The sequence below is a fragment of the Periplaneta americana genome, chromosome 6 (assembly GCF_040183065.1).
Source record: "Periplaneta americana isolate PAMFEO1 chromosome 6, P.americana_PAMFEO1_priV1, whole genome shotgun sequence".
Taxonomy (NCBI): Eukaryota; Metazoa; Arthropoda; class Insecta; order Blattodea; family Blattidae; genus Periplaneta; species Periplaneta americana.
In genome coordinates this window covers 147,289,526-147,314,353 of record NC_091122.1, presented here as the reverse complement: position 1 = coordinate 147,314,353, position 24,828 = coordinate 147,289,526, and the positions used below count along the sequence as shown (strand labels likewise).

The 24,828-nt window shown below is 35.3% G+C and overlaps 2 protein-coding genes across 4 annotated transcripts in view; one reads left to right on the top strand and one right to left on the bottom strand.

Annotated features, from left to right (window-relative positions):
* The window catches only part of Lnk (SH2B adapter-like protein Lnk), a 59,889-nt gene extending 57,083 nt beyond the window's left edge, over nucleotides 1–2,806 (bottom strand). For all 3 annotated transcript variants that reach the window (XR_011332718.1, XM_069829255.1, XM_069829256.1), the window contains exon 1: nucleotides 1,891–2,806. Coding sequence is in view for 2 of the 3 variants with exons in the window: in XM_069829255.1 (XP_069685356.1) it covers nucleotides 1,891–2,556 (666 nt within the window). In the remaining variant the exon portion in view is untranslated. The remainder of the gene's footprint in view (nucleotides 1–1,890) is intronic.
* A 9,380-nt stretch (nucleotides 2,807–12,186) lies between these two features.
* Nucleotides 12,187–24,828, top strand: part of LOC138702273 (carbonic anhydrase 2-like) — a 56,812-nt gene continuing 44,170 nt past the window's right edge. The window contains exons 1-2 of the mRNA XM_069829854.1: nucleotides 12,187–12,235; nucleotides 19,043–19,200. Coding sequence (XP_069685955.1) covers nucleotides 12,187–12,235; nucleotides 19,043–19,200 — 207 coding nt within the window. The remainder of the gene's footprint in view (nucleotides 12,236–19,042; nucleotides 19,201–24,828) is intronic.

The window sequence follows — 24,828 nt, the reverse complement described above, 5'->3', positions numbered from 1 at the left end:
AAAAGAGTATGATTAAACATCATTTGTAACATGGCGAAATATTCTACGATAATGGTTAATTATTACTGCTGAATATTGACACATATACGTTTTGCATTATTTAGGATACAACATACGCAGCAATGTGGTTTTAATATTGCGCGTGCCGAGTTTTAGTGTAACATACTCCCCTCATCCTCTAAGCCAAATCAAATATTATTACGACATTACGAGTAATAAATAAATAATAATTACTACATCTTTGTGATAAGGTACAACTATCACCGTATGGTGTACCGAAGATTTTTCTTTATGTTTTTATTAAATTGACATGTCATGAGTGACAACAGAAAACACCTCAGGGAAGTGAGATGCAGACATTACTAAAAGAGAAATGGGAATAGGGGTGAGGAGATGCGCATGTGCCTATGGGCGGCAAAATTCTAAAAGAAAAAAAATCGTCCCTGAGAATTTGTTTACGTATGTTTTGGGAAATCGTCAAATGTGGAAACCATTTCCAATCACATAATATTGCTGATTAACTTCCTAATTTAATTTAATTCTAACTCCTAATTTAAAAACTGTTTACACACACTAAAATATCACATCATTTGCTATTACTATCGACTACAGATTAATCAGCAGGTCTATTAGATATTTATTTCACCACTACAAGGTGTGCAAGAAAAATCGCACAATTGTACTAAACATGCATTGTGACTGCAGTTTGCATTAGTAAAAATCTTAACACTTCAACGTCAATATATTTTTAAGGAAAGAAAGGGAAAAGTTAGGCTCACTTACAAATGATTAAATTATGAATTTAGGGAAATGGAAGATAATATAGTACCTTAATTCACTGGATCTTAATAATAATAATAATAATAATAATAATAATAATAATAATAATAATAATAATAATAAATACGTGAAAGGATAGACTACAGTGTTCATGTAAAATGTATTAAGTTTCTTTCATTATTTCCGAAAAGATATGGTATATGAATTGAACAACAGGAATGTAGTGCCTAGTTTATAATACGTAATATCTTTAATGTCAATAATGACAGCCATTCATTTTAATATAATTGAGACGTAGAAGTTTTGAAATTACGTTTACTAAACATAAAATATTGTACGAAGCATTTAATAACCAACGGTATGTCCTTTAAATGTTCCAAATTCAATGTCATTTAAGTGTTCTGCTATGAATCTCTAGAACCGAACAGCGCTCCGAGCGGCAGAATTGGCATTACGTGGGAACCACTTCAGATCCCTATTTTTTTTTATTGGGTTATTTTACGACGCTGTATCAACATCTAGGTTATTTAGCATCTGAATGATATGAAGGTGATAATGCCGGTGAAATGAGTCCGGGGTCCAGCATCGAAAGTTATCCAGCATTTGCTCCTATTGGGAAAACCCCGGAAAAAACCTCAACCAGGTAACTTGCCCCGACCGGGATTCGAACTCGGGCCACCTGGTTTCGCGGCCAGACGCGCTGACCGTTACTCCACAGGTGTGGACCCCCTATTTTAAGCGCTATGTGCCAGTTTGTATAATCTCGTAAGCAACGGTCCTGTCTGCTGTCACTTAGCTATCTCTGATCTAAGCCACTCTAACCTGTCTCATGTCACTTACCTATTCCCTCATCTAACCTAACCTAACCTTCAACTCGCAATGATTTATTTACGAAAAAACATACCGGCGGAAGGTAAAACATAGTGAGACACGATCGCCACGATCAGACGCCACCACTAATGTGTGAAATCTGGTAAACTTACGGGATTACGGTGCTGTTAAGGTAAATAATTATGAGTAAATGTTTCGAGATACATTTCATCTACATAATAATTAATACTAAGTTAACCCAGTACCTATCAGATAATTTACAATTTTTAAAATGCTCACCTTTGGAGGAGAGTAGAACTCCAACATATAACCACCAACAGTTTTTACCAAAGCCAGACGACACTTTTCCCACTTCTGAGTACCATCTATATTCTCACCCATCAGGTAGTTAACAATACCTTCTTTCCTACATTCTACAACAATCTTGGCCAATTTTGTTTTGGAATGTTTGTCATGTTTCGAATGCTTGTCATGATGTGATGACAGTTCTACTTCATCTGAATGCTGTTTGTGAAAGAAACCTTTTCCTTTCTTTAGTCCTTTAAATGAGAGTCTACGGAAGAATGGTTTATGATGTGTTTTTGGAGAAGGAGAATCTGCTTCATGCTCTGAGTAATCACTAAACTCTTCGTGACTATTTGCTCGTAGTGTCGATGGATTTGCTGGTCCTGAGGTGACAATGTTATTCCCATTCACTATTTTCTCCTTGTGATGATTTGTGAGGTTTTTCTTAGTAAATTCAGCCTCAAAATGATCTACAAAAAAGTCAACAAATTTACGGACGAAATCACGATGTGACACTGTACTTCTTGCATTTTCTGGGAGGTTAGAACTAACGTAGGTACAAAATGCTTTAGCAAAGTCAGAAGCTGCAGTTTTCGCATGTCTGTCACAAAACTCAATCCAATTCAACCGTTCCTCATTTTCTGGATGAACTCCAGCCATAATTAATCACTGTTTTTACATATACTCGTCCAACTATGTATCGCATTTACTTAATATAACTACATGACAGAAATACATATAAAACATCTTGGATCAACTCCTCCCAGCACGTTTCGTCGCCATACTGACATTTCGTACGATGTAGTTCATTGGAAAATATTTAAATTACATAAAATGGTAACTAATATAACTAAATAGCGGCATATTAATATAAATTCGATTTCTTCGTCATACTGATCTATATTTACAGATCTACTTCTGTTATGATGAACACAAACATTGTAAAATTACAGTATTGAAATTTGTACAACGCATTCAAGTAACTTATCATTGTCATAAGGAAAATTAAGAGATATTTATTATTAATATTTGTTTAATAGAATATAAGCAAAATTATTTTATTTTATATTGTGTGTGTTAAAAATTGTTTACTAATTTTTAGAAATACTTCTTAATTTGATTCACATAGTCAAACAGAAACCGGCAAAGACGTCATAATTTATTATGCAGTACCGTGCGTTTTTTTTTAAAGCGCTTCAGTAAAGCGCTTCATGCCTTTGCTGCAGCAAAATGAGGGTCGAAAAAAAAACACAAAGGTCAGCTGACTGCAAAATGGTGGACAATTAATATTGGCTTCTATTACTGCAGTAATAAATTTAACCTTGAAAGAACCGAACATTTTACATAGTTTCGATTTCCATGATAATGACATGGAATTATTATTACTAGATGATTTTAACAATAATAAACGTTGCAAAAGACCAAAACACGCATTCCGCCATGATGGATCGTGCTGCAAACTCGTAAAGCGGTGTTTTGATTTGCTGCACGGTTGTTGCAGCGCTGTTAAAGCGACGGTGAAGCAAATGTAACAAAAGAACGGTCTTGCTGCTGCAGCTGCTGCTTTACGTCTTGATTAAAAAAAAAAAAACGCACGGATAGCCAACCTTTATACTCATATTTTCAAATAATGTATTTAAGATGTGAAATTCAGTTGCCAACGTTACGTACCAAAATCACTGTGAAACGTTAATAAATTTTAGCGTCATTACAAACAGAACGAATGGATTTCGAAATATAATGGTAAGTAGAGCTAAATAATAATATGTTTTCACCAACATTGGCTAAACTTACATTTTCGAGAACCGCGAAATTTAAATTCATCATCATCATCATCATCATCATCATCATCATCATCATCATCATCATCATCATCATCATCATCATCATCATCATCATCATCAATCTTAAATGTACCAATTTGTTTAATAACAAAGAATTTTATTTTGTTTTAAACCCTAAATTTGAAAAATTCCGTTAAATTAAATTATTAAATTCAGCATTTACACTGCTTCCTTGTTCTGTTTCCGTCATCTGGCCACACGGAGCGAACAGAATTCGATCTACTGTGTATCCCAGCCTCTAAACATAATCCTTCATCATAATTACAAAACTCCGAAAAACCTCAACCAGGCAACTTGTGGCTAGGGTGATCAGACATATTCTTTTTTTAGAAGTTCAAATACTCTATACTTTTTTCTATCTGAAAATATCTCCAACTATACTCTTTCCTTTATTTTATAACTTTTCACGTACATTTTATTGGATGTCTTGTCATTTTTAAATTCCGAATACATTATACAAAATGTACTTTAAAAGTTAGGCCTAATCATAATTAATTACATAAACTTATGTTAGATTGACATATTAACACAAAACTGTACAGTTACACAGAAAAACTCACCAATTTTTTTTGTCATGTGACAGGTGCTCGATATATGCCCCTATAGTGACTTGCACACATGAGCTCTATAATAAAGTTCGTCTCACACTCGATTTAGCACGTTTCTGTCAATTTGAGCAAAGGAGTTAATGATGCGAGCCCGGATTTCTGGCAGATCGGCAGATAATGGTGATATAAACACTGAAACCTTCATATACTTCACGTAAAAAGTCACAAAGGGGCGCGTAGAGATCATGATAGTTCGTAATCAAAATCACCATTCCATTGGTTTCGCAGCCTGGTGTTAAGAAATCACGAACGTGAACTTATAACTGGCCCGTACACGCTCAACTGTTTCTTTAGGCACAGGAGTGTCATTTCTCTTTACTGAGGCATATGCTGTAGTATAGGCCTATTCTTTTTTTGTCAATACATTTCTGGTCACTCTAAACTTGTCCCAATCAGGATTTAATCTCGGGCCCACTAATTTTGCAGTCAGGCACGCTGACGACTACTCAAAACGGCGCACAAGTGGAATAGAATGGAACAAGGCCAACTTTGAATAATTTGAGCCGGTGTCTAGTGTAGTTCCTGGGTAGCTCAGTCGGCAGAGCGCTGCGAGCTCAGCCAAAGATCCCGGGTTCAATATCCGGTCCTGGAACAATTTTTCTTTCAAATTATTCAAATTAGCTTCACAGGGAGCTATAACTGAAAGCCAGATTTACAAGGCCAACTTTGTGCACTTGTAACATGTTTGAAAAGTAGCTGTTTGTAGCATGAACTTCAGTGAAATTGCCCTAGATCATTTTGCAGCAAAGAAAGGAGGGAAGACTGATTTTACGAGTATTTACAAATAGATAAAGTAACGTAGGCATGTCTCACGTTCATTTTTATTAAACTGTAAATTATTTCATTACTAACTATCGACATTTATTTATAATTCCCCTAACCACTAAGAACTAATTGTATGTCCCCGCTTTGCTATATCACTGACTTTCCAAGTTTTAATGCCATAGACTGCGGTCGACAACCTGTACTTCCGATGTAATGATAATTCGTATGAATGCTGAAGAAGAAGAAGAAGAAGAAGAAGAAGAAGAAGAAGAAGAAGAAGAAGAAGAAGAAGAAGAATTAGGGACTGGTGTATTAACATCAATATAAAAACTACAGAAATGTTAATTTTTTATGTAATTAAGTGTATGCAGAAAGGCAGTGGCGTACGCACGATTTTTGTCAAGGGGGAAGGGTTGTTATTAAAATTGTTTACAATTTACATTATTGGTATTTTAAATTTTATATACCGGTATTATTATTATTATTATTATTATTATTATTATTATTATTATTATTATGTTACGGTATATTTATTAATATTATATTCACGAATATCGTTATAAAATCTTTGAAACGTAATATTTTCACAGCCATCCAATTTTTAACAAATTTTAACTTCTGTTTAATTTTGTATAATAAAAAATTCTTGTCTCATTATTACACTTACACAATAATCATTTAAAATATATGTTTAATCAACAGTTATTTGTATAGGCCTACAATAGGTAAGACACTTTACTTTACAAAACAGGAAAATACATGGAAACAATGAAATATGTTGAAATAAATTTAATTAAACACAGTAATGGAACATGGAACTAACCAAGGATGAAGAATGAAACTGATTTATTTATTTATTTATTTATTTATTTATTTATTTATTTATTTATTTATTTATTTATTCATTTGTTGATGAACATAACAGGCAAAGCCCAATTACAATGTTCACGACTAACAAATTAATTGATAAAACATAAACAAGGAAAAGAAAACATACACTTATTAAAAACTGAAACAAAATAGAACAAAGGGAAAGAAAAAAAAAGAGAAATTGAAATAAGGTGTGAAAGTAGCTTCAAATTAACTAACAACAATATTCTGTAAAATATGATAACAAATAATTCTGTATCTAGAGAAATTCATATTGAAAATGTCAACATTCGGATGAGGATGTAATTTATTGTATAACTGTAACATTTGGAAAACTGGGGAATTTTTGTGGGATTCAGTATGATATGATGAATATATTGAAGGAGAGGTACCTAGGAGGACTATGTCTTATGTCGATGTAGATTTTGTTACTCTGACAGTGAAAAATTAGAGAAGGGGAAACAGTTATGGATAAAAAGCTCAAATCTAAATATGCCATTTTTTTAAGTTCAACTCTGTAACTCTAACAGAGTTAGAATCCCCCTTTGCGTACGCCCCTGCCAAAGGAACATTTGACAAAAACAGTGTTACGTTAGATGCCTGTGAAAGATTTAAGTGCAAGGTCCAGAGGCGAAATACCTTCAATTGTTGATTATTCAGAAATGTATAGTGTAATGGTAATAGTACTTATATATAAAATAAGCAGAGTAGAGATTTTAAATAATACAAACTTATTTTATTACAATAGTTTTCCATTTATTTTTACATTAATAAACAAATATATTTAATTATTTGATGTAAGTCTTATGTGTAACATTCCAGATGTCTTGTAGTTTACCAAATAGAAGTCGTCGAACTATTGTGAATGCTCACATTTAAATACATTTAGTTTAAAATTATTTCGTTCTCGTTGTCGTTTCCGTTCCCGGCCTTTTGTGAACCAGCCTTTAGTTTCACTTCGATCCTTCCATATATTAAGTTCACTATTGGCAGTCATTCCAGAATGGAGAGTTCAGTGCGAGGCTTGTAGCCACAAGCCTCTAAAGGCATAGCTACGAACTTGACTCGCAAGCTTGAGGGGGGACCGGGGAGGGGGTATCGATTCGCTACATCTCGGCACGAAACGCGGCTAGCCTCATCTTCACAATAATACGCTTTATTGGTGTTCTGTGAATGCGCTGCGTTGTTGAGTATTAGTTTAATCAAAAGTGCATGTATTTTATGTAAAATGGATCATGCTGAGAGAACATTGAGGTCATCATTTGTAGAATTAAAAGAGAACCTATTTTCAAATTGGACGTATGAAACAAAATGTGCTTATAAAGGCAGGAGATCGACACCATATTTATATAATAAAATAGCGGAAAATAAGAAATTTTTAATTAGTTTCCAATCCGTTCAGTAGCGATAAAACATAATGGGGAAACGCATAATGAATTCATTATTATTCATACATAAATGAGTGTGATTAATAAATGCGGGGTATGAAGACATAAACAGGTAATTTAACATAGTCTAATTCTAAAGTACTTAACTGTAGCATTACGACTCAATTTCCAAATTAATCGAATTCTCTATAATGACATGCAGAGGGACTCTCGATAATCCGAACTAATTGGGACGTGGGTAGGTCAGATTATCAATTCGTTCGGATTATCAAATATGTGGAAGTACTCTACCTGAACTAAAAAAAAAAGAACAAATTGTATAGTCTACTAGGCTTACTTACTGGCTTTTAAGGAACCCGGAGGTTCATTGCCGCCCTCACATAAGACCGCCATTGGTCCCTATCCTGAGCAAGATTAATCCAGTCTCTATCATCATATCCCACCTCCCTCAAATCCATTTTAATATTATCCTCCCATCTAAGTCTCGGCCTCCCAAAAAGTCTTTTTCCCTCCGGCCTCCCAACTCATTCCGAGGCTTATTTGAAGGTTTCGTAACAAGCTGTTTTTTATGGTGATGGTGACGAGAATATTGTACGAAATGGAAATATAAAAATTTGAAATTTATCTTTTGAAGAGGTGGAGAAGTTCAAATATTTGGGAGCAACAGTAACAAATATAAATGATACTCGGGAGGAAATTATACACAGAATAAATATGGAAAATGCCTGTTATTATTCGGTTGAGAAGCTTATATCATCCAGTCTGTTGTCGAAAAATCTGAAAGTTAGAATTTATAAAACAGTTATATTACCGGTTGTTCTTTATGGTTGTGAAACTTGGACTCTCACTTTGAGAGAGGAACAGAGGTTAAGGGTGTTTGAGAATAAGGATCTTAGGAAAATATTTGGGGCTAAGAGGGATGAAGTTACAGGAGAATGGAGAAAGTTACACAACACAGAACTGCACGCATTGTATTCTTCACCTGACATAATTAAGAACATTAAATCCAGACGTTTGAGATGGACAGGACATGTAGCACGTATGGGCGAATCCAGAAATGCATATAGAGTGTTAGTTGGGAGGCCGGAGGGAAAAAGACCTTTAGAGAGGCCGAGACGTAGATGGGAAGATAATATTAAAATGGATTTGAGGGAGGTGGGATATGATGATAGAGACTGGATTAATCTTGCTCAGGATAGGGACCAATGACGGGCTTATGTGAGGGCGGCAATGAACCTCCGGGTTCCTTAAAAGCCAGTAAGTAAGTAAGTAAGGCTATTTATTTTAAATGTAAAATAGGTGTTAGAAACCATTCTTTCTTATTCTGTTTAACATTCCCTTTTATCCCATTTACACACTCCTTCCGGTAGAGGAGGGAGCATCATTGGAGCTTGTTTTTTGCAGAATCTCTCATTTTCTATGATTTCCGGTCCTGTACATTCGGTAGTGCGTTCGGATTATCGAGGTTATATGTTTTATTTATTAAATTATTGCTAACAACTCATCGGTGTCATATTGATCTGTTTCGACTATCGCCTTAGAAGAATATGACGTGTAGACGCAGTCGCATTTTAACAACCTACCCGACGGCTTCTAATCAATAGGATCTGGGATCTATTCTTAGATGTTATATGAGATTTGTAATGGAAAAAAGTCTGTTTGGCAAGTATTCTCTTAGCGCTTTGGTGTCGCCTGTTATTAACATTCCACATTTGCTCTTCTTCTTACCTAATTGTCTCTAATTAGTGTCTGTAAATTAAAATGAATATTACATGAAGGAAAGAAAGATAAATCACACGAGAGATGCGTATTAATGTGTCCTTATAGATAAGTTCTTAATACGCCTTCTTCTTCTTCTTCTTCTTCTTCTTTTTCTTCCTCTTCTTCTTCTTCTTCTTCGTCTTCTTCTTCTTCTAGTAAGAGTAAGATTTCATGATCTTATCCTTTCCCAAGAGAGATAATTTCACTTAACTTTAGGTCTTTTTAGAAGGTTATTTAATGACGCTGCATCAACTGTTACGTTATTTAGTGTCGATGAAATTTGTGATATGTAAGGAGCGGATTCCTATGTAATTAAATATTTTTCTTGCATGTGATAAAACACAATTAACAACGTTAAAAATTCCGAATGTCAAGTTTCAAGTTTAAAACCCGAATTTTATTTCTCATAAAAACACATATTTTCACAAAAAAATTATGTAAATACATATTTTTCAGGAAATCTATTATAAACACATAAATCTTGGAGTTTTTTTACTTAAATAATTTTTTACAAGAACTTTTAAATATTTTAAAACTAAATCAATTATATCACTCAGAAATACGTTATCTTTTTAAGAATTCTTGGTTGCTTCGTGTTTATATGGGCTGTGTGGTGTATCCGTGATCCATTTTTGTAGTAGTATCGCCTCAAGTTCTGAGAATTGCTAGGTAGCATATCAGTGTTATTATATGAGAATAAATTAACATGGACAAGAAGGAGAGATTTTGCAACACATAATTAGGAATGTTTATTGTAGCTGAAGATGATTTCATTCCACGCTTTGTTTGTGAAACACAACGGATAAGAACTCGGGTATAAACATTATTTAATTTAAACAAATCGCTCGCCTCTCGCTCATGCCTATGAAGTGAGGAAATACATCTTCTTGTGATTCCCCGTTATCGGACCATAAGCATAAGTTGCGTAGTGTAGACGTGGTGGAGTCGCTATAGGAAGCTTTTCTCCGACATTGTCAGTCAGTAGCTAGAAACATTTTTTTAAGTTAAGACGTGTGTATATTAGCCTCTTAAGATGCCTAAAATCAAAACGAGTTTAAGATCGCGTCTACAGCAATATGTAAACGAATTTAAAAACATTTTTACTACCTATTTAAAACATATATATTTTTTTTATTTTTAGCAAATATTTTCGTACTATTTAGCACATAAAAAATAAATATTTTTAAATTTTTTAGCACATAAAAATCCGCTCCCTAGTGATATGTATGGAACGAAGTCTGGACACCAAAACATTACCCAGAGGCGGCTACAGGTTTAAGGAACACTGGCCGTAGGATGACGTTAGCTGTTTACTTTACTGATGTACCTTCATGTTCGTATGCAAAATGAAAGATGTTGCATGAAGGGAGCTCTGTTCTTTCGGAGATTAAGGGTGAGGGTTTTGTATTGTTTACTGCATTCTATTAGGTTGTTTCGACATAGCATGCCAATGTTTTGTTTAAAAAGTCAACTTTTTGTTAAGAGTTCAGTTGTGATCTAGTGAAGCTGTATTAAAATGTCGCCAATAAAATCTGTAACTTTGCCTATGCTTGTAAAAGACTCCGGAGATGACTATTTTTCAGTCAAGGACGAAAATATATTATGGCGTAAAGTGTGTAAGTTAACCTCTTCCCTTACTATATATTTTACCAGTTTTGTGAAAAAAGTGTCATATTTTTTATTTTCCTAAAGAGGTAATTTAATATTGCAGAATCACTGTACATCACTAATTTTCTTACATACCTAAAAAATCACTATGAAATAGACATACATTCATACCTGAATTATTATCCCGAGTTATCTCGTGCACCTTGATTCCAGCTCTGGTAGTTGTCCCACTTTGATTTTCTCCTGAACTATTTACCAACTTATGTTTTTTTATGGTTTAATTTATGAGGTACAATACCAGTGCTGTTATCAAGGCGTTAAATGTTGCTTGTCGTGTGATAGACTCGAAAGCAGGGTATTACCCACAGTGGCACATTGCATTCCGGACAGTAGTATCTGCTCTCCTATATGAGAGCGTTTTGGGAAAAATGGTGTAGCAGTCATTGGATATTTGTACCAGTACATCTGTTCTTCAGGTTTGTGAATAATGTTCTGCAGTATCACTATGCCCAAAAGTACACGAATTTTAGGGTCTGTAGTAGGCCGCCAAGAATTATTTTCAGCATTCTGTGAACATTTATTAGCATGCCGAATCGTCTCCTCGAATATAATGTTGATAAGGTCATTATTAAAGAATAATTTAAAAAAATTGAGAATTATCGTTATCAGAAACAATGTTAAAATTTCAGGGAATGGAGACCTCGGAGATGCAGAAGAAATGGTGCCAGATGTCTTCTATTCAAACCGCTGTCGAAAAGACGCGACATCAACTGATCTGAATTTGTTTGTTGGTCTATAACTTCGTCTTCTGATACCGATGTTTCATTTCCTAATCTTCTACAGGAATATATTCCTGATCAAAAGTTTCGAATCACTAATTTGATACATCTTTACACAAAACAGCACAAAAGACACTAAACACAAACAGAAACCTCCAAAACTAACTAGCATCTACTCACTACTGTGTGTAAATGCTTTATGAGCATAGAATTCCACTCGCAAGGAAGAAGTACAAAAAACACCACCAGACATAGCAATACCACTAACTTCTGTAGCCATCTAGTGAGGAAAAGGTTAATGAAAGAATGGAAACATATATATTCGGGATATAATCCTTAGCAGCGAAAATGGGACTCAAACGTGTTAACTCGGGTTAATAAATTTTGACACAAGTTAGCAACCCGAGTTAACTCGGGTTAATCGGGGAAGTGGTTAATCATAAAAGTTAATAAGCATCATGGTTTACAAAAACATTATGACTCTAAAACAGTGGTTCTCAACCTATTGTACGTGAACCATTGTTGAGTTGTACTTGAAGTGTGATTTAAAAATATAAATTATCATAAAATATAACAATTTATAGGTGTTTTCAAAGTTTCAAACAATGAAAAAGTAAGTAAAATGATTTCTCTCCTTCGAATACTGAAGCGACGTATATATTCTAAGATGGAAGAACAGTTGGAAGGGGAGCAGTTTGGCTTCAGGAAGGGAAAAGGTACGAGAGATGCAATTGAACTGCTTCGAAAAATCGGCGAAAGTTACCTAGAGAAGAATAAAGAAGTGTATATAGTATTTGTGGATTTAGAAACGACATTTGGCAGAGTGAATTGGAATAAACTGATGGGGATCCCAAAGAACATTGGTGTGGATTGGAAAGAGAGAAAGCTGATCAGTAATCTTTATATTATGAAACGAGTCAAAGTCAGGATAGGAGAAGAAATGTCTGAAGGAAGTGAAATTGCCAGAGGAGTATGACAAGGATGCCCTTTATCACCAGGGACGTTGCTAGGGGGTGCAAAAGGGTGCGCAAGCACCCCATAAAGAATCGGAGCGCCCCTTTCGGAGCACCCCAAAGGGCAATTTATTAACAAAGTTCTAGGCATAAATTATTTTGAAGAACAAAAACAAACAAACAATTTCCTGGATGTGAAAAAACTACGTCCCTTAGTGTATCGTAATGGATGTGATGAGCAATAATATTAATAATAATAATAATAATAATAATAATAATAATAATACATAGTACTATTAATAAACAGATGTATAGTATGCGCGCAAGTGCATGACAGAACATTTTGGATTTTTTATGTACAGTGAAACCTCTCATTTACGGACATCGAAGGGACGTAACAATCTGTCCGCATCTGGGAGGTGTCCTTTATTGGGAGGGAGGCTCCCTAATCTAACAGTAAATTTATAATATGCATTATGTATCCCTTCACGCTTTAAATGAAATGTATTAGTGTAGTATAATTCTAAATACAGCATACTACAGTAAGTTCTTTGCAACTTTGAACTATAGTAGGTAAGACCGAAAAAGAGAAATACAGGACTGTGTCAAGTAATTTTTGTCTAGGTCTACAGTTATGCAGTACTGTAACTGACAGTTTTCAACTTAACCCTTACGTTCAGGTGCCATGTCTCTCGAAACAGAACTGATTGAAGTGAAGAGAATAATCCTACTAACCCTATCATGTGTTGAATACAATTTCACGATTGTGGACCTTAATGTCTTCTTTCTTGTTAAGGAATTTCTGTACTAAATTTTCCATTTTTGTAACACATTAGGTCTTAGTTCTGTCCGCAGTCAGGTGGTAAAGCATGCTTCAGGACTGTGAAACAGCTGTCCGTATCCGTGTCTGAGAGTGTCCGTAAACGAAAATTAAATTTATCATCATTTCTATATTATTTCAGTTGGGACATAAAAATATGTCCGTATATGAGGAGTGTCCGTATCTTGGGGGTGTCCTTAAGGAGAGGTTTCACTGTACCATATTTTTACAGCTCGCACCCCATTTTTAAATCTCGCACCCCATCCGCACCCCTCTTGCTCTGATCCTGGCGACGTCACTGTTTATCACCTACCCTGTTCAACATCTACTTGGAGAATTTAGTGAAGAACTGTTTTCAAAACATGGGAGGAGTAATAGCAGTAGGAGGAAGAATAATAAAGAGCATAAGATTTGCAGATGATAGATATGGCGTTGTTAGCAGAAGAGGAGATGGTACTAAGGGATAAACGTAATTCGCCGCCTCAAACAGCTGAATAAGAGGTTGAAAGAGCAAGTACATGATTAATCTTGGTGTTTTTGTAAAAAATTTCTAGGAATCCCGTGGAACGCCTATAATTTAGCTGCTAGATTCGAAATGGGGTAGATAGTATTATGGGAACGATACTAATACAATTCTTAGGTCATATTATGGAAATGGGGGATAGTGCCATTGGAAAGAAGTGTTTACAGTTTCTTCGGGACACGAATTTGAAATCAAATTGGCTAGAAGATTTAAAGAACAAGGTGAGTAGATTAAGTCTAAGATGGTTATGGGAGGACATTGAACGATTCCGATACATCTCAACTTGTAACTGTTATTTCGGAACTGTTGTTTGGAACATAGTATTTTCCGGAACCGGAACAGTCGGAACTGTTCCGGAAAAAGAACAACTTCGCGCATCACTAGTCCAGATATTAGACTCTTTTCCGTGACATGAGCACTCAGAATTCGTTCCCACGAAATATACTAATTGTCCCTAATGATTCTTCTTTATATTGTGATCGGCCAATTATGTATTCCCCATCGTCCGGACAGTCTTTCATCATAAATAAAGAAAGCAACGAAGAAAATAACGCCAAGTCTCACGTGGAGTTCCTGCCACCGACCAAGTTCGAAGCCACCATAGTCCAGACTACAGCTCTCCTCCCCGGTCCGTTTACAGTGGACTTCTAACCACTGACCAAGTTCGAAGCCATAGCCCAGAACTATGATATCTATGATATAGCTCTCCTCCCCGGTTCATTTACAGTGGAGTACTATCCACACCAGACATCCTGGCTGAAATATAACATGTAACAATTCGTTTATATAGTAAATGTTAGGCTACGCGTACTATTCGCAAGAGGTAAACATTATACAAATGTTGCAAATTTTATATTATATACAGTATTTTTCTTTCATACGGTTACGTAGCTTATATTTTTTCTATATCAAATGAGATTGATTTATCTATGATCTAACCCATACAATTTGGTGGCAGAAACTACACTTTGTGCCCCAAGTCAAACGATGTGATACTGCATTCCCAAGACACATAAGTGAACTAGCATGCCATAAATACTCGTAGATAATGTTAGTAAGCAACAGTAACATGTACTTAAAACGTATTAGCAGATAATTTTTAGAATAAGGGCAACGGCCATATCATATTCGTTAATATAGTAATGTTAGGCTACGCGTACTATGCGCAAGAGGTAACAATTATACAAATGTTGCAAATTTTGTATTATATACAATACATTTCTTTCATACGGTTACGTAGCTTATATTTTTCTATATCAAATGAGATTGATTTAACTATGATCTAACCCATACAATTTAGTCGCAGAAACTGCACTTTGTGCCCCAAGTCAAACGATGTGATACTGCGCATTCGCAAGACGTAAGTGAACTAGCATGCCATAGATAGACAGTGCTAGTACAGTAACATGTACTTAAAACGTATTAGCAGGTAACTTTGAGAATAACGACAACGGCCATATCATGTTGAAAATACCGGTTACCGTCAAAAACATTGGGCGTGGTCAGTACTTGGATGGGTGAATGCTTGGGAACATCACTTGGCGTAATTTTTAACCCTAATCAAGTGAGTGAAGTAAGTAGAAATTGCCTAAACACACACAAACACGAACGCGTGTGCATAAACTTTCACAGTAGCAGAATATAACAAATGGCAACAGTTATGTTGTAGTGTTTACGGTTTCATCTATGGAATCGACAACGACGTAGTTTCCTGAGTTCGAGGGTGGAAAAATTATAAGTAATGAGTACTAATTTGAACCCAGTGAAAGTATTATTTCCTGGGTTCGAGCACCGTAAGTCTATAATCTCTTATTATAGGTTTAAAAATTGCTGGGGAATTATAAAAGCTTTCTTATACAATGTACTTCTTCTTTTAAATGTCAGTCTGCAATTTGAACCCAGTGAGGGCATAATTCCCTGAGTTCGAGCCCCGTAAATATATAATTTTTTATATGCATAAAAATTGCTGGGAAAATCTAGAAACTAGTATATATACTAGTTAAGTTTGTAAACAAAACGCACTGATCAAGGATGCCTATCCTGATACATCTACTTTATCCAAACCTTAGTGATGATTATTATCTAAGTCCGACAAATGGCCCAGGTGGCATTCGTCAATTATACGCCGACAAGTGAGCCATCCTTCCTGGGTCAGGAGATAAGGACCCATCATCTAACCGGAGCCCAGAACCCCATGCCCTTATAACCCAGATCAGCGTCGGAAACCCGTACTACCTCCAGACATCAACCCAGCCCATTTTTACTATTACAAATGAAGTGGAGAGTCTCTGTGGTTTGATAGAGAGAAACGGTAGTATCCCTAGAAAAACCCTCTGCAACGTCTGTTTTGTCCACCACAAATTCCACCCACACCTGATCGGGGATCAAACCCGGGCCGCCTGGATGGAGTACTGCAGTTACACCGGGGACAGAGTATCTAGAGGCTTGGAGACCGTTATTTTTAAACGAGTGAGTGAATGAGTAAATAAGTAAGTATATAAATAGTTAAATAAATAAATTGAGTTACCTAGTTCTTGTATTCAACTAAGGATTTGAGGGTGCTGAAAAACTGCTTGATTATGCAAATTTATTGCATTTGATTTGGTGGCATATTAAATATGGACAAAACTATTAATTTATGAAGGTTTATTTTTGTAAATAATGATGTAAGGTTGCTCCAAATGGTTTAGGAACGAAGATATTTTAGTATTGAAATATTTATTCCATATTTTCAAATCTTGTCAAAATACAGTTCATATAATGTTAAAATTTTGTTCATATTTTGTCGGTCTCTAGTTTTTATTTAGCTTGGTACACACATGGAAGAGTCGGATAGACAGCATGCTGAAAACCACTTTTCATATAAGAATTCCTGAGAACGTTATTTCCGTGACAGGGCAAACTTGGCTAATTTCGTGACATGACTATTTTCGTGATATATATATTTTTAATTTACCACGAAATTATACCAGCGACAAATGTAACTTTGATGGTATAGTAGGCCTATAAGTGGCAGAAGATGTATTATAACATAGATTTTGTTCACTACGCTCTTGCAGTGTCATCAGTGGATTTTTTTGGAAACTACTTGAAGAGTAGTTGTGAGATCTATAGCTTTGAATTTGTGAGTGAATACACCATGCGATTTCCTTTGTTAAAATAAGAATTTTTTGCTGTGTTTCATGATCCAAATTGTTTTCAATGGTAAGTACTGACATTGTATACTTCTTGGTGAATAATATATGCATATCAATGCACTGATTATATGTAACAGAGGCTTATCTTGGGAAGTTATTTTCTTACGTTTTTCTCATTCCACGAGGCCTTTTTTTAATTTTGTCTATACTATAACAACACTCTCTAGTGGAAGAAATATCAAATACATGAAACGTAAAATTTTCGTGTGTGTATTCATAGCATCTCTGATATATTGTGCATGTTGAGAATGTTGCTGATATCAGATAATCAAATATCGAAAGAAATACAATGTAAATAACACACAGATCAATTTCAGAACACACACACTATTTCACACAACTCTTCATTACACGAACGCACCCACACAACAGGCAGCGAAGTTGAGATAGCGCCGAGATCTAGTAGGCTCTGAGGATGGTGTCAAGTAGCACCGAAACAGCTGTAAGCCACACATGCTTACATAATTAACACGAGTAAGATCGCCATTTAATCAATTATTTATATTCAAGTGTTAAAAGTAGTGTACGAAAGATTCAACATGGACAATGTAAATGATATCAAAGAGACAATTGATTGTGTCGTAAAGAAATGAAAACTGCGCAGAAAAAGCTCTCTTTTTCTTGGCAAGTTTGACGAGAACTATAAGGGACCAAAGCAGCAGTCAATGAGAATGACATTTCCAGCCTCTCAAGTGAGCTAAAGAGGAATACAACAAACATTATCATCTTAACCCCTTCAGACCTGAATTTATATTAAACAAAATTGAGAAAAAAAAAAAACTGGTCACGTAATCGTTCTGGGAATCCAAAATTCCCAAATCAAGTCTTCACAGAAAATAAAAAATTGGGGACAATTTTGATCCCTGGGCCCCAAAATGTTAAATTTTATTTTTAATTCAAGCATAGAAATGTTTAAAAAATAATATTCTCCATTTTTATCACACTGAATTTATAAAAATATTTAAAAGTATCGAAGACATTCCAAAAAAGAAAAACAGAAACAATGTACACTATAATGTACACCAGGCCTGAAGGGGTTAAGAGCCAAATACAGATCTATGCTTAAAGAAAAGTCAAATGATAAGTCTATTGATTTGTTACGATCTTGCTCAGAAAACTTCGAGGACGGCAAGCATGGCGAAGGATGGATTCAGTGCGTCAGTTATGATCGGTGGTTTCATGAAACAAGTCAATACCTTTCAAAATACCGAAAGAACTTTAATTATTTGCATTGTAGGTATGAACCTGACTGAGAAATTTAAAATTAGACTGAATATGCCTAAATATTTTGAATTTAAGAACTATCATGAAAATACACTTGTACTATCACGAAATTATATCAGTCCTAATAGAGTAGGCCTACATTTTTTTTTGTTTATATGTTTTGCTTGTTTGTAAATAGTGCATAAATTTATTTGAGGTAAAAATGCTGACACGTAACTTCCTGAAATCTAAAAATGTACGTACATTAGAAACACTATTTTTTAAAATCTGAACCTTATTTTTGTACCTATACCTTGGTATCACGAAATTAGCCAAGTCTGCCATAGATATTCTTATTTATACAGCATCACCATATGGTAGTCCACACCTGTGGAGTAACGGTCAGCGCGTCGGGCTGCGAAACCAGGTGGCCCGGGTTCGAATCCCGGTCGGGGCAAGTTACCTGGTTGAGGTTTTTTCCGGGGTTTTCCCTCAACCCAATACGAGCAAATGCTGGGTAACTTTCGGCGCTGGACCCCGGACTCATTTCACCGACATTATCACCTTCATATCATTCAGACGCTAAATAACCTAGATGTTGATACAGCGTCGTAAAATAACCCAATTAAAAAAACCATATGATAATTTTTCATTCATAATTTCATAAAAACGCAAAAAGAGAAGAACGCAAACGAATTATTTGAGCCCGACGTAGCAGTGAGTGTGTCTATTACGCAGATCAGTCATTGGTGGACTTCTACTTCCTCTCCGAATGAAGTCATAGAAGAATGATGTATCACCTTGACTCCTAACTCGGTATATTTTAGTACTGTTCGCGGTTCCAACCCACTCGCTGAGTGAACAAACAGACTCACAATACGTCAGTGAGAACCGATTAGTGGCGATTTTTCTGTTTGAAGAGGCTTTCAGTGCTGGCACCGAGCTAATAGTATCAGTGTCCGTGTGCTTCTGCCTACATCGAGAGGTAAGAGCTTAGTAATTGACTGTTATTACGTTCACACGTTTTCTTTGTTGCGTAGACCAACGTCCCTCAAACGTTTTGAAAGTAAAGGCCACTCCAAAGAATCTTAAAAAATTCTGCTGGCCATCATCAATTTTATTTATATTACTAGCCGTACCCGTGCGCTCCGCTGCACCCGTTAGAAATAAATATAAAGAAATTACATAATTAAAATAGGACGTTTGATCCAGGGAACATTCGTGTTTGATAGAAGGATAAATCGTTTATTACATTACTTAATTTAAATTGTATTAACAAAATTAAAATGCGATCATTTTGATCCAGAGACCACTCATTTGGTCATAAAAATTATTTAGGAAATACAGGAAACAAATGCCTATCAAGTTTTTTGTGCATAAGAAGCTATTTTAATCTTGCCTGTCCTCGATTCACTCAGAAGTTACTGTAATAACATTATAGCATTATGTCCATCTAGAGAAACTACACTTTCCAATGGTGAATTAATAATTGATTACACAAATCGGTTAATTTAGCTTCCGATATTACTTCATACAAACACAGAAACATTCTCTGTAAGCTACGGTATGTTTCATAGTTTTCGATTGTTGTTGTCCAAGGTCCCTTATAGACGAAGTCATTTGTTTTTTATTTCATTACACCGCCTTAGATGGCGTTGTTATTGTAATTTTGAAACTCATTTATCTCGTTAAATATCAGTCCTATCAAAATTTTGCATGGAATAAAACTTATCGGAAATTATGTTTAAAGAAACTTTTGTTATGTAATATTTTTCATGAAAATTAATAATAAGAGAGATATTTCGATTTATTTAATTCAAGCCCCGTTATAACCCCCCTTTTAAATAAAATATTTTGAATTCCATATAGCCTAAATTCTAAATTACAACGAACTTAATTTATATTCCAATTTTCATATAAGTCGGTTCAGCCATTATCGCGTGAAAAGGTAACAAACATCCAAACTGACATACAAACAAAAATTTCAAAAAAGCGATTTTCGGTTTCAGGGCCTATGTTAGGACCAATTATTTTTGGAAAATCGAAAATTACCAGAAAAATTTCGGCTTCATATTTATTATTAGTATAGATTTTATTGGTATTTTGGGAAGATAAAAGAAACTGTTCTTATTGTATTACATTAAATATTTATAGTATTATATTGTTGTCGTAGCACGTATGGGCGAATCCAGAAATTGATATAAAGTGTTAGTTGGGAGACCGGAGGGAAAAAGGCCTTTGGGGAGGCCGAGACGTAGATGGGAGGATAATATTAAAATAGATTTGAAGGAAGTGGGTTATAATGATAGAGACTGGATTAATCTTGCACAGGATAGGGACCGATGGCGGGCTTATGTGAGGGCGGCAATGAACTTGCGGGTTCCTTAAAAGCCATTTGTAAATAAGTAGGCCTATTATATTGTAGTCATTATGTTTTGTTTATAGCAATGTACTAATTTTATATCATACTGGCTGAGTGGAGCCGAAATTGCGATAGAAAATCTGAAAAATTATGTCTCAGGTATCGACCAAATTCCAGCAAAATTAATACAAGACGGTAGAAGCGCATTATCTAACGAAATTTATAAGCTTGTACTTGCTATTTGGGAAAATGAAATTACACCAGAACAATGGAAGGACTCAATTTAGACACTATGTTGTATGCAGACGACCAAGTATCATTTGCTAACTCTGAAGATGGCCTCTAAATATCACTACATAATTTAGAGAAAATAACCACAAATTTCACATGATAAATCCAAAGTGTTTGCATTTAATGGAAAAGATCCTATACCCAGCAAAATATGCCTCAATAACAAATTATTGTAATTGTAAATATAATATTAATTGTAATTTTATTCTTCATAGGATTTTTTCTCGTTGCCAAACTTTCAGAACGGCCCCGAGGTTCACTCAGCCTCCTATAAAATTGAGTACCGGGTCTTTCCCGGGGGTAAAGGCGGTCAGAGCGTGGTGCCGACCACACCACCTCATTCTAGTGCCGAGGTCATGGAAAGCATGGGGCTCTACCTCCATGCCCCCCAAGTGTCTTCATGGCATGTTACGGGGATACCTTTACCTATATTGTAGTTGTAATCCCCTGGTAGAGAGGCAGAGAAGACATGACGGTCTTATCTCTACCAGGTTAAATAAATAAATAAATACTAATACTAATATGTGATGTCATTACATAAAATTGGATTCATTTGGAAATTAATACCACAGTTAAGTACATTAGAATTCGACTATGTTAAATGAACTATTTCTGTCTTTATACTACTCGTGTTTATTAATCACCCCAATTTTTGTACGAATGATACATTTTTATTACCGTATAGTACATTAAGATTAAGTTTAATATTTTCTTATGCTCTTACACGTTAAAAAAAAGTTTGATCTGAATCTTTTCCAAATACATCTGATACAGAAATCACAGATCTGCAACAACTATTTTTAACACGATTCCCCTTGCATAAAGACAGAGCCTTTGATAAAGATATAAACCAATGAAATAAATATGCATAACATATTATTAATTAATACGATACGTTATCGTAATTATTGGAACTATCAATGTGAAGAGACGTCATCTCGAATGGCTGGGTGTTCTTTTTTTGCTAAGAAATGCTTTGATTCATTAAAATAGTAAATTAATAAGTAATTGTATAGATAAATTCTTGCGGGATTATAGAAACTAACGGACGTCCACCGCTGTAGTCTCGTCGTAGCGTCTTCGCGCCCGAACCCAGCGGGTCGGAGTTAGATTCCCCGCTTGGGATGATTTGTCTGGGTGAGGTTTTTTCGGACTTTTTCCTTCACTCTTATAAATGAATAACAGGTAACTTTATCAGGCGTATGGAACCCCACTCATTCTCGACACTTCTTTTCCTCCCTCATCATCCTTTCCTCATCATTCCGGTTATCTTCCTTGGTTTTCAGATCGCGCCTGCGGCGGCCCTCCGAAGCTGCTTACAGTCTCGGCCGGCTTCCATGGATATGTCAAGCGTGGTAGCTGGTGACCCAGCAGCGGAACCCACTCCCCTCCCGACGGGATAGGGGGTCTACACCTCAGACCGTTGAGGAGACGGGAGAGGTGGTTTACACCTCAGACCGTTTGAGGGGGGAATGTTGGGGGCTGTTGGGGGTGGAATGGTATACGGACTTGGAGGGATGGCGGGACTGGTCGTCAGGATGTTAGCGGTTAGGTCGGTTCAGCGTGGGTGCGGTCGGTGGGCTTGCAACTCATCCCAGGGGCGCACAATAGACCTCAGGTTGCGGTGCATAGGGATGTTTCCCTCCCGGCCTCACAGAGAGAGAGAGAGAGAGAGGAAAAATCTAACGGACGCTGGACAAGCTGATTACATACAGTAGGCCTACTTCATGAGCAACAGACAATGTACAACAAAATTAAATTAATCCTCTATTAGGAAACTCTTTAGTAACGGGATGCTATAGCAGCTATGTACTTAGTGTTAATCAGTCTTTTTCTCCGTACAAAGCAGCAAGTTAATGAAATATTCATAATTGGGAGGAAACAAATTGGACATGCACGAAGGCATTTGACAAAGACCTTGATAAATGCATAGCTTGTTGACACCTTTTGTAACTCTTCAAGTACAAGGATATTATATTTATGGCTTTCTTATAGCTGAGTCAAACCACAATTAATGACATTGCACAATATAACCAGTGTCTGGGTTAGAGGGCGCCGTGAGAGGCCTTGTCTTGGTTAGATACTGTTAAGAAGTGTGAAATATGAGAAATATACGATAATGTTACGTGTTTACATGTCTCGAATAATACTATAAAGCACTGCAATATGCCAGACTAAATGTGAATATGCAAATCTAGCTTTCTGGTAAATCTCCCTGTGAAGCAGACTTGAATAATTTCAAGGGAAAAATTGCGAAAAAAAAAAGTGAATTTAATGTTACTATATGGTAACTTCTTTCTTTAGACATGCATCCTGATAGCGCTGTATTTTCAAAATTGTCTCATAATAATGTCTCTCTATGTTGAATCTTTCGTACACTACATTTAACACTTGAATATAAATAATTGATTATATGGCGATCTTACTCGTGTAAATTATGTAAGCATGTGCGGCTTACAGCTGTTTCGGTGCTACCTGACACCATTCTCAGAGCCTTCTGTGTCTCGGCGTCATTTCAACTTTGCTGCCTGTTGTGTGGGTGCGTTCGTGTGATGAAGAGTTGTGTCAAATAGTGTGGGTGTTCTGAAATCAAATACTCTACACACAGATCAATTTCAGAAAACATACTCTATTTGACACAACTCTTCATAACACGATCGCGCCCACACAACAGGCAGCGAAGTTGAGATACGCCGAGACACAGAAGGCTCTGAGGATGGTGTCAAGTAGCACCGAAACAGCTGCATGTCGCACATGCTTGCATAATTAACACGAGTAAGATCGCCATATGATCAATTATTTAATGTCTTTCTATTATTCAACATTATTTATAATATATTAACATTCTATGCATTTTAGTTTAATTCTGCTACACAGTTTGTATTTAATTGTTTAATTAATATTTCATAGTATTTTACGGTTTAATTCATAAGTAACTCTTGTATACTTACACGTAACTTTTATCTAAATCAAATTGTTGTATTCTTTGTAGCTTTTAAATTCATACATATCTATACTTTTGTTCGTTGACTGGAAAAGAAGGCCTTATGTCCTTAACTGTGCAAGCTAAAATAAATCATTATTATCATTATTATTATTATTATTATTATTATTATTATTATTATTATATTGAATAATTTTCAATAAGGTGAACCGGAGTAAGTGTAAATTTGGGGGGAGTGTAACCTATACCATTAAAATAAAAAAGGCGAGTTTGTAAATTGTCGCCAATTAACGAATGTTCACGCTTTTAGAAGATACTATTACATATTCTTGAGTGGAAATATTTTCGCGCCCAAAATATAAAATTATGATTCTATGTGTCCTTTAATTCTTTCAATTTATCTTAAGCAAACATAAAGAATGTTTTTTATTTAGTTTCTGTGCCATTTTGTCATTTAAATATTTGCAGTACTTATGTTAAATGCCCAAAATATAACATTCTCATTCTAAACAGAATGTAATGTTCTTTAAGCTGCACTTACCCCAAGACATATTCTGATCTTTGCTGCAGAAAGGTACTAGGTTACACTAGCCCCAGCAGTAGGGGTGGGGGCAAGTGTAACCTTGTATGGGCAGAAAAATATGTTTTGCGTTCGTAGATCTCAAATTAATAACGTAATTTTTCTTCCTTTTACCACAGTTAGGTAAGGTTTTGATGGTTACCTGTTCAAATATTAGACAAATTTTAATTTCAGTTCCGCAAGTTATTATATGTCAAAGTTGAACTATTAAATTTATGGGTTCTGTTTACTCCTGTTTACCTTACCGCATTTCTTGGATTAAATGATGATGATAATTATGATGTTTATTATTATTATTATTATTATTATTATTATTATTATTATTATTATTATTATTATTATTATTATTATTATTATAGATGGCAAGGAGATGAACCTCTTAGAAGTTGGCAAAAGGCAGTTGTAATACCGATTCATATAAAGAAAAATATAAAAA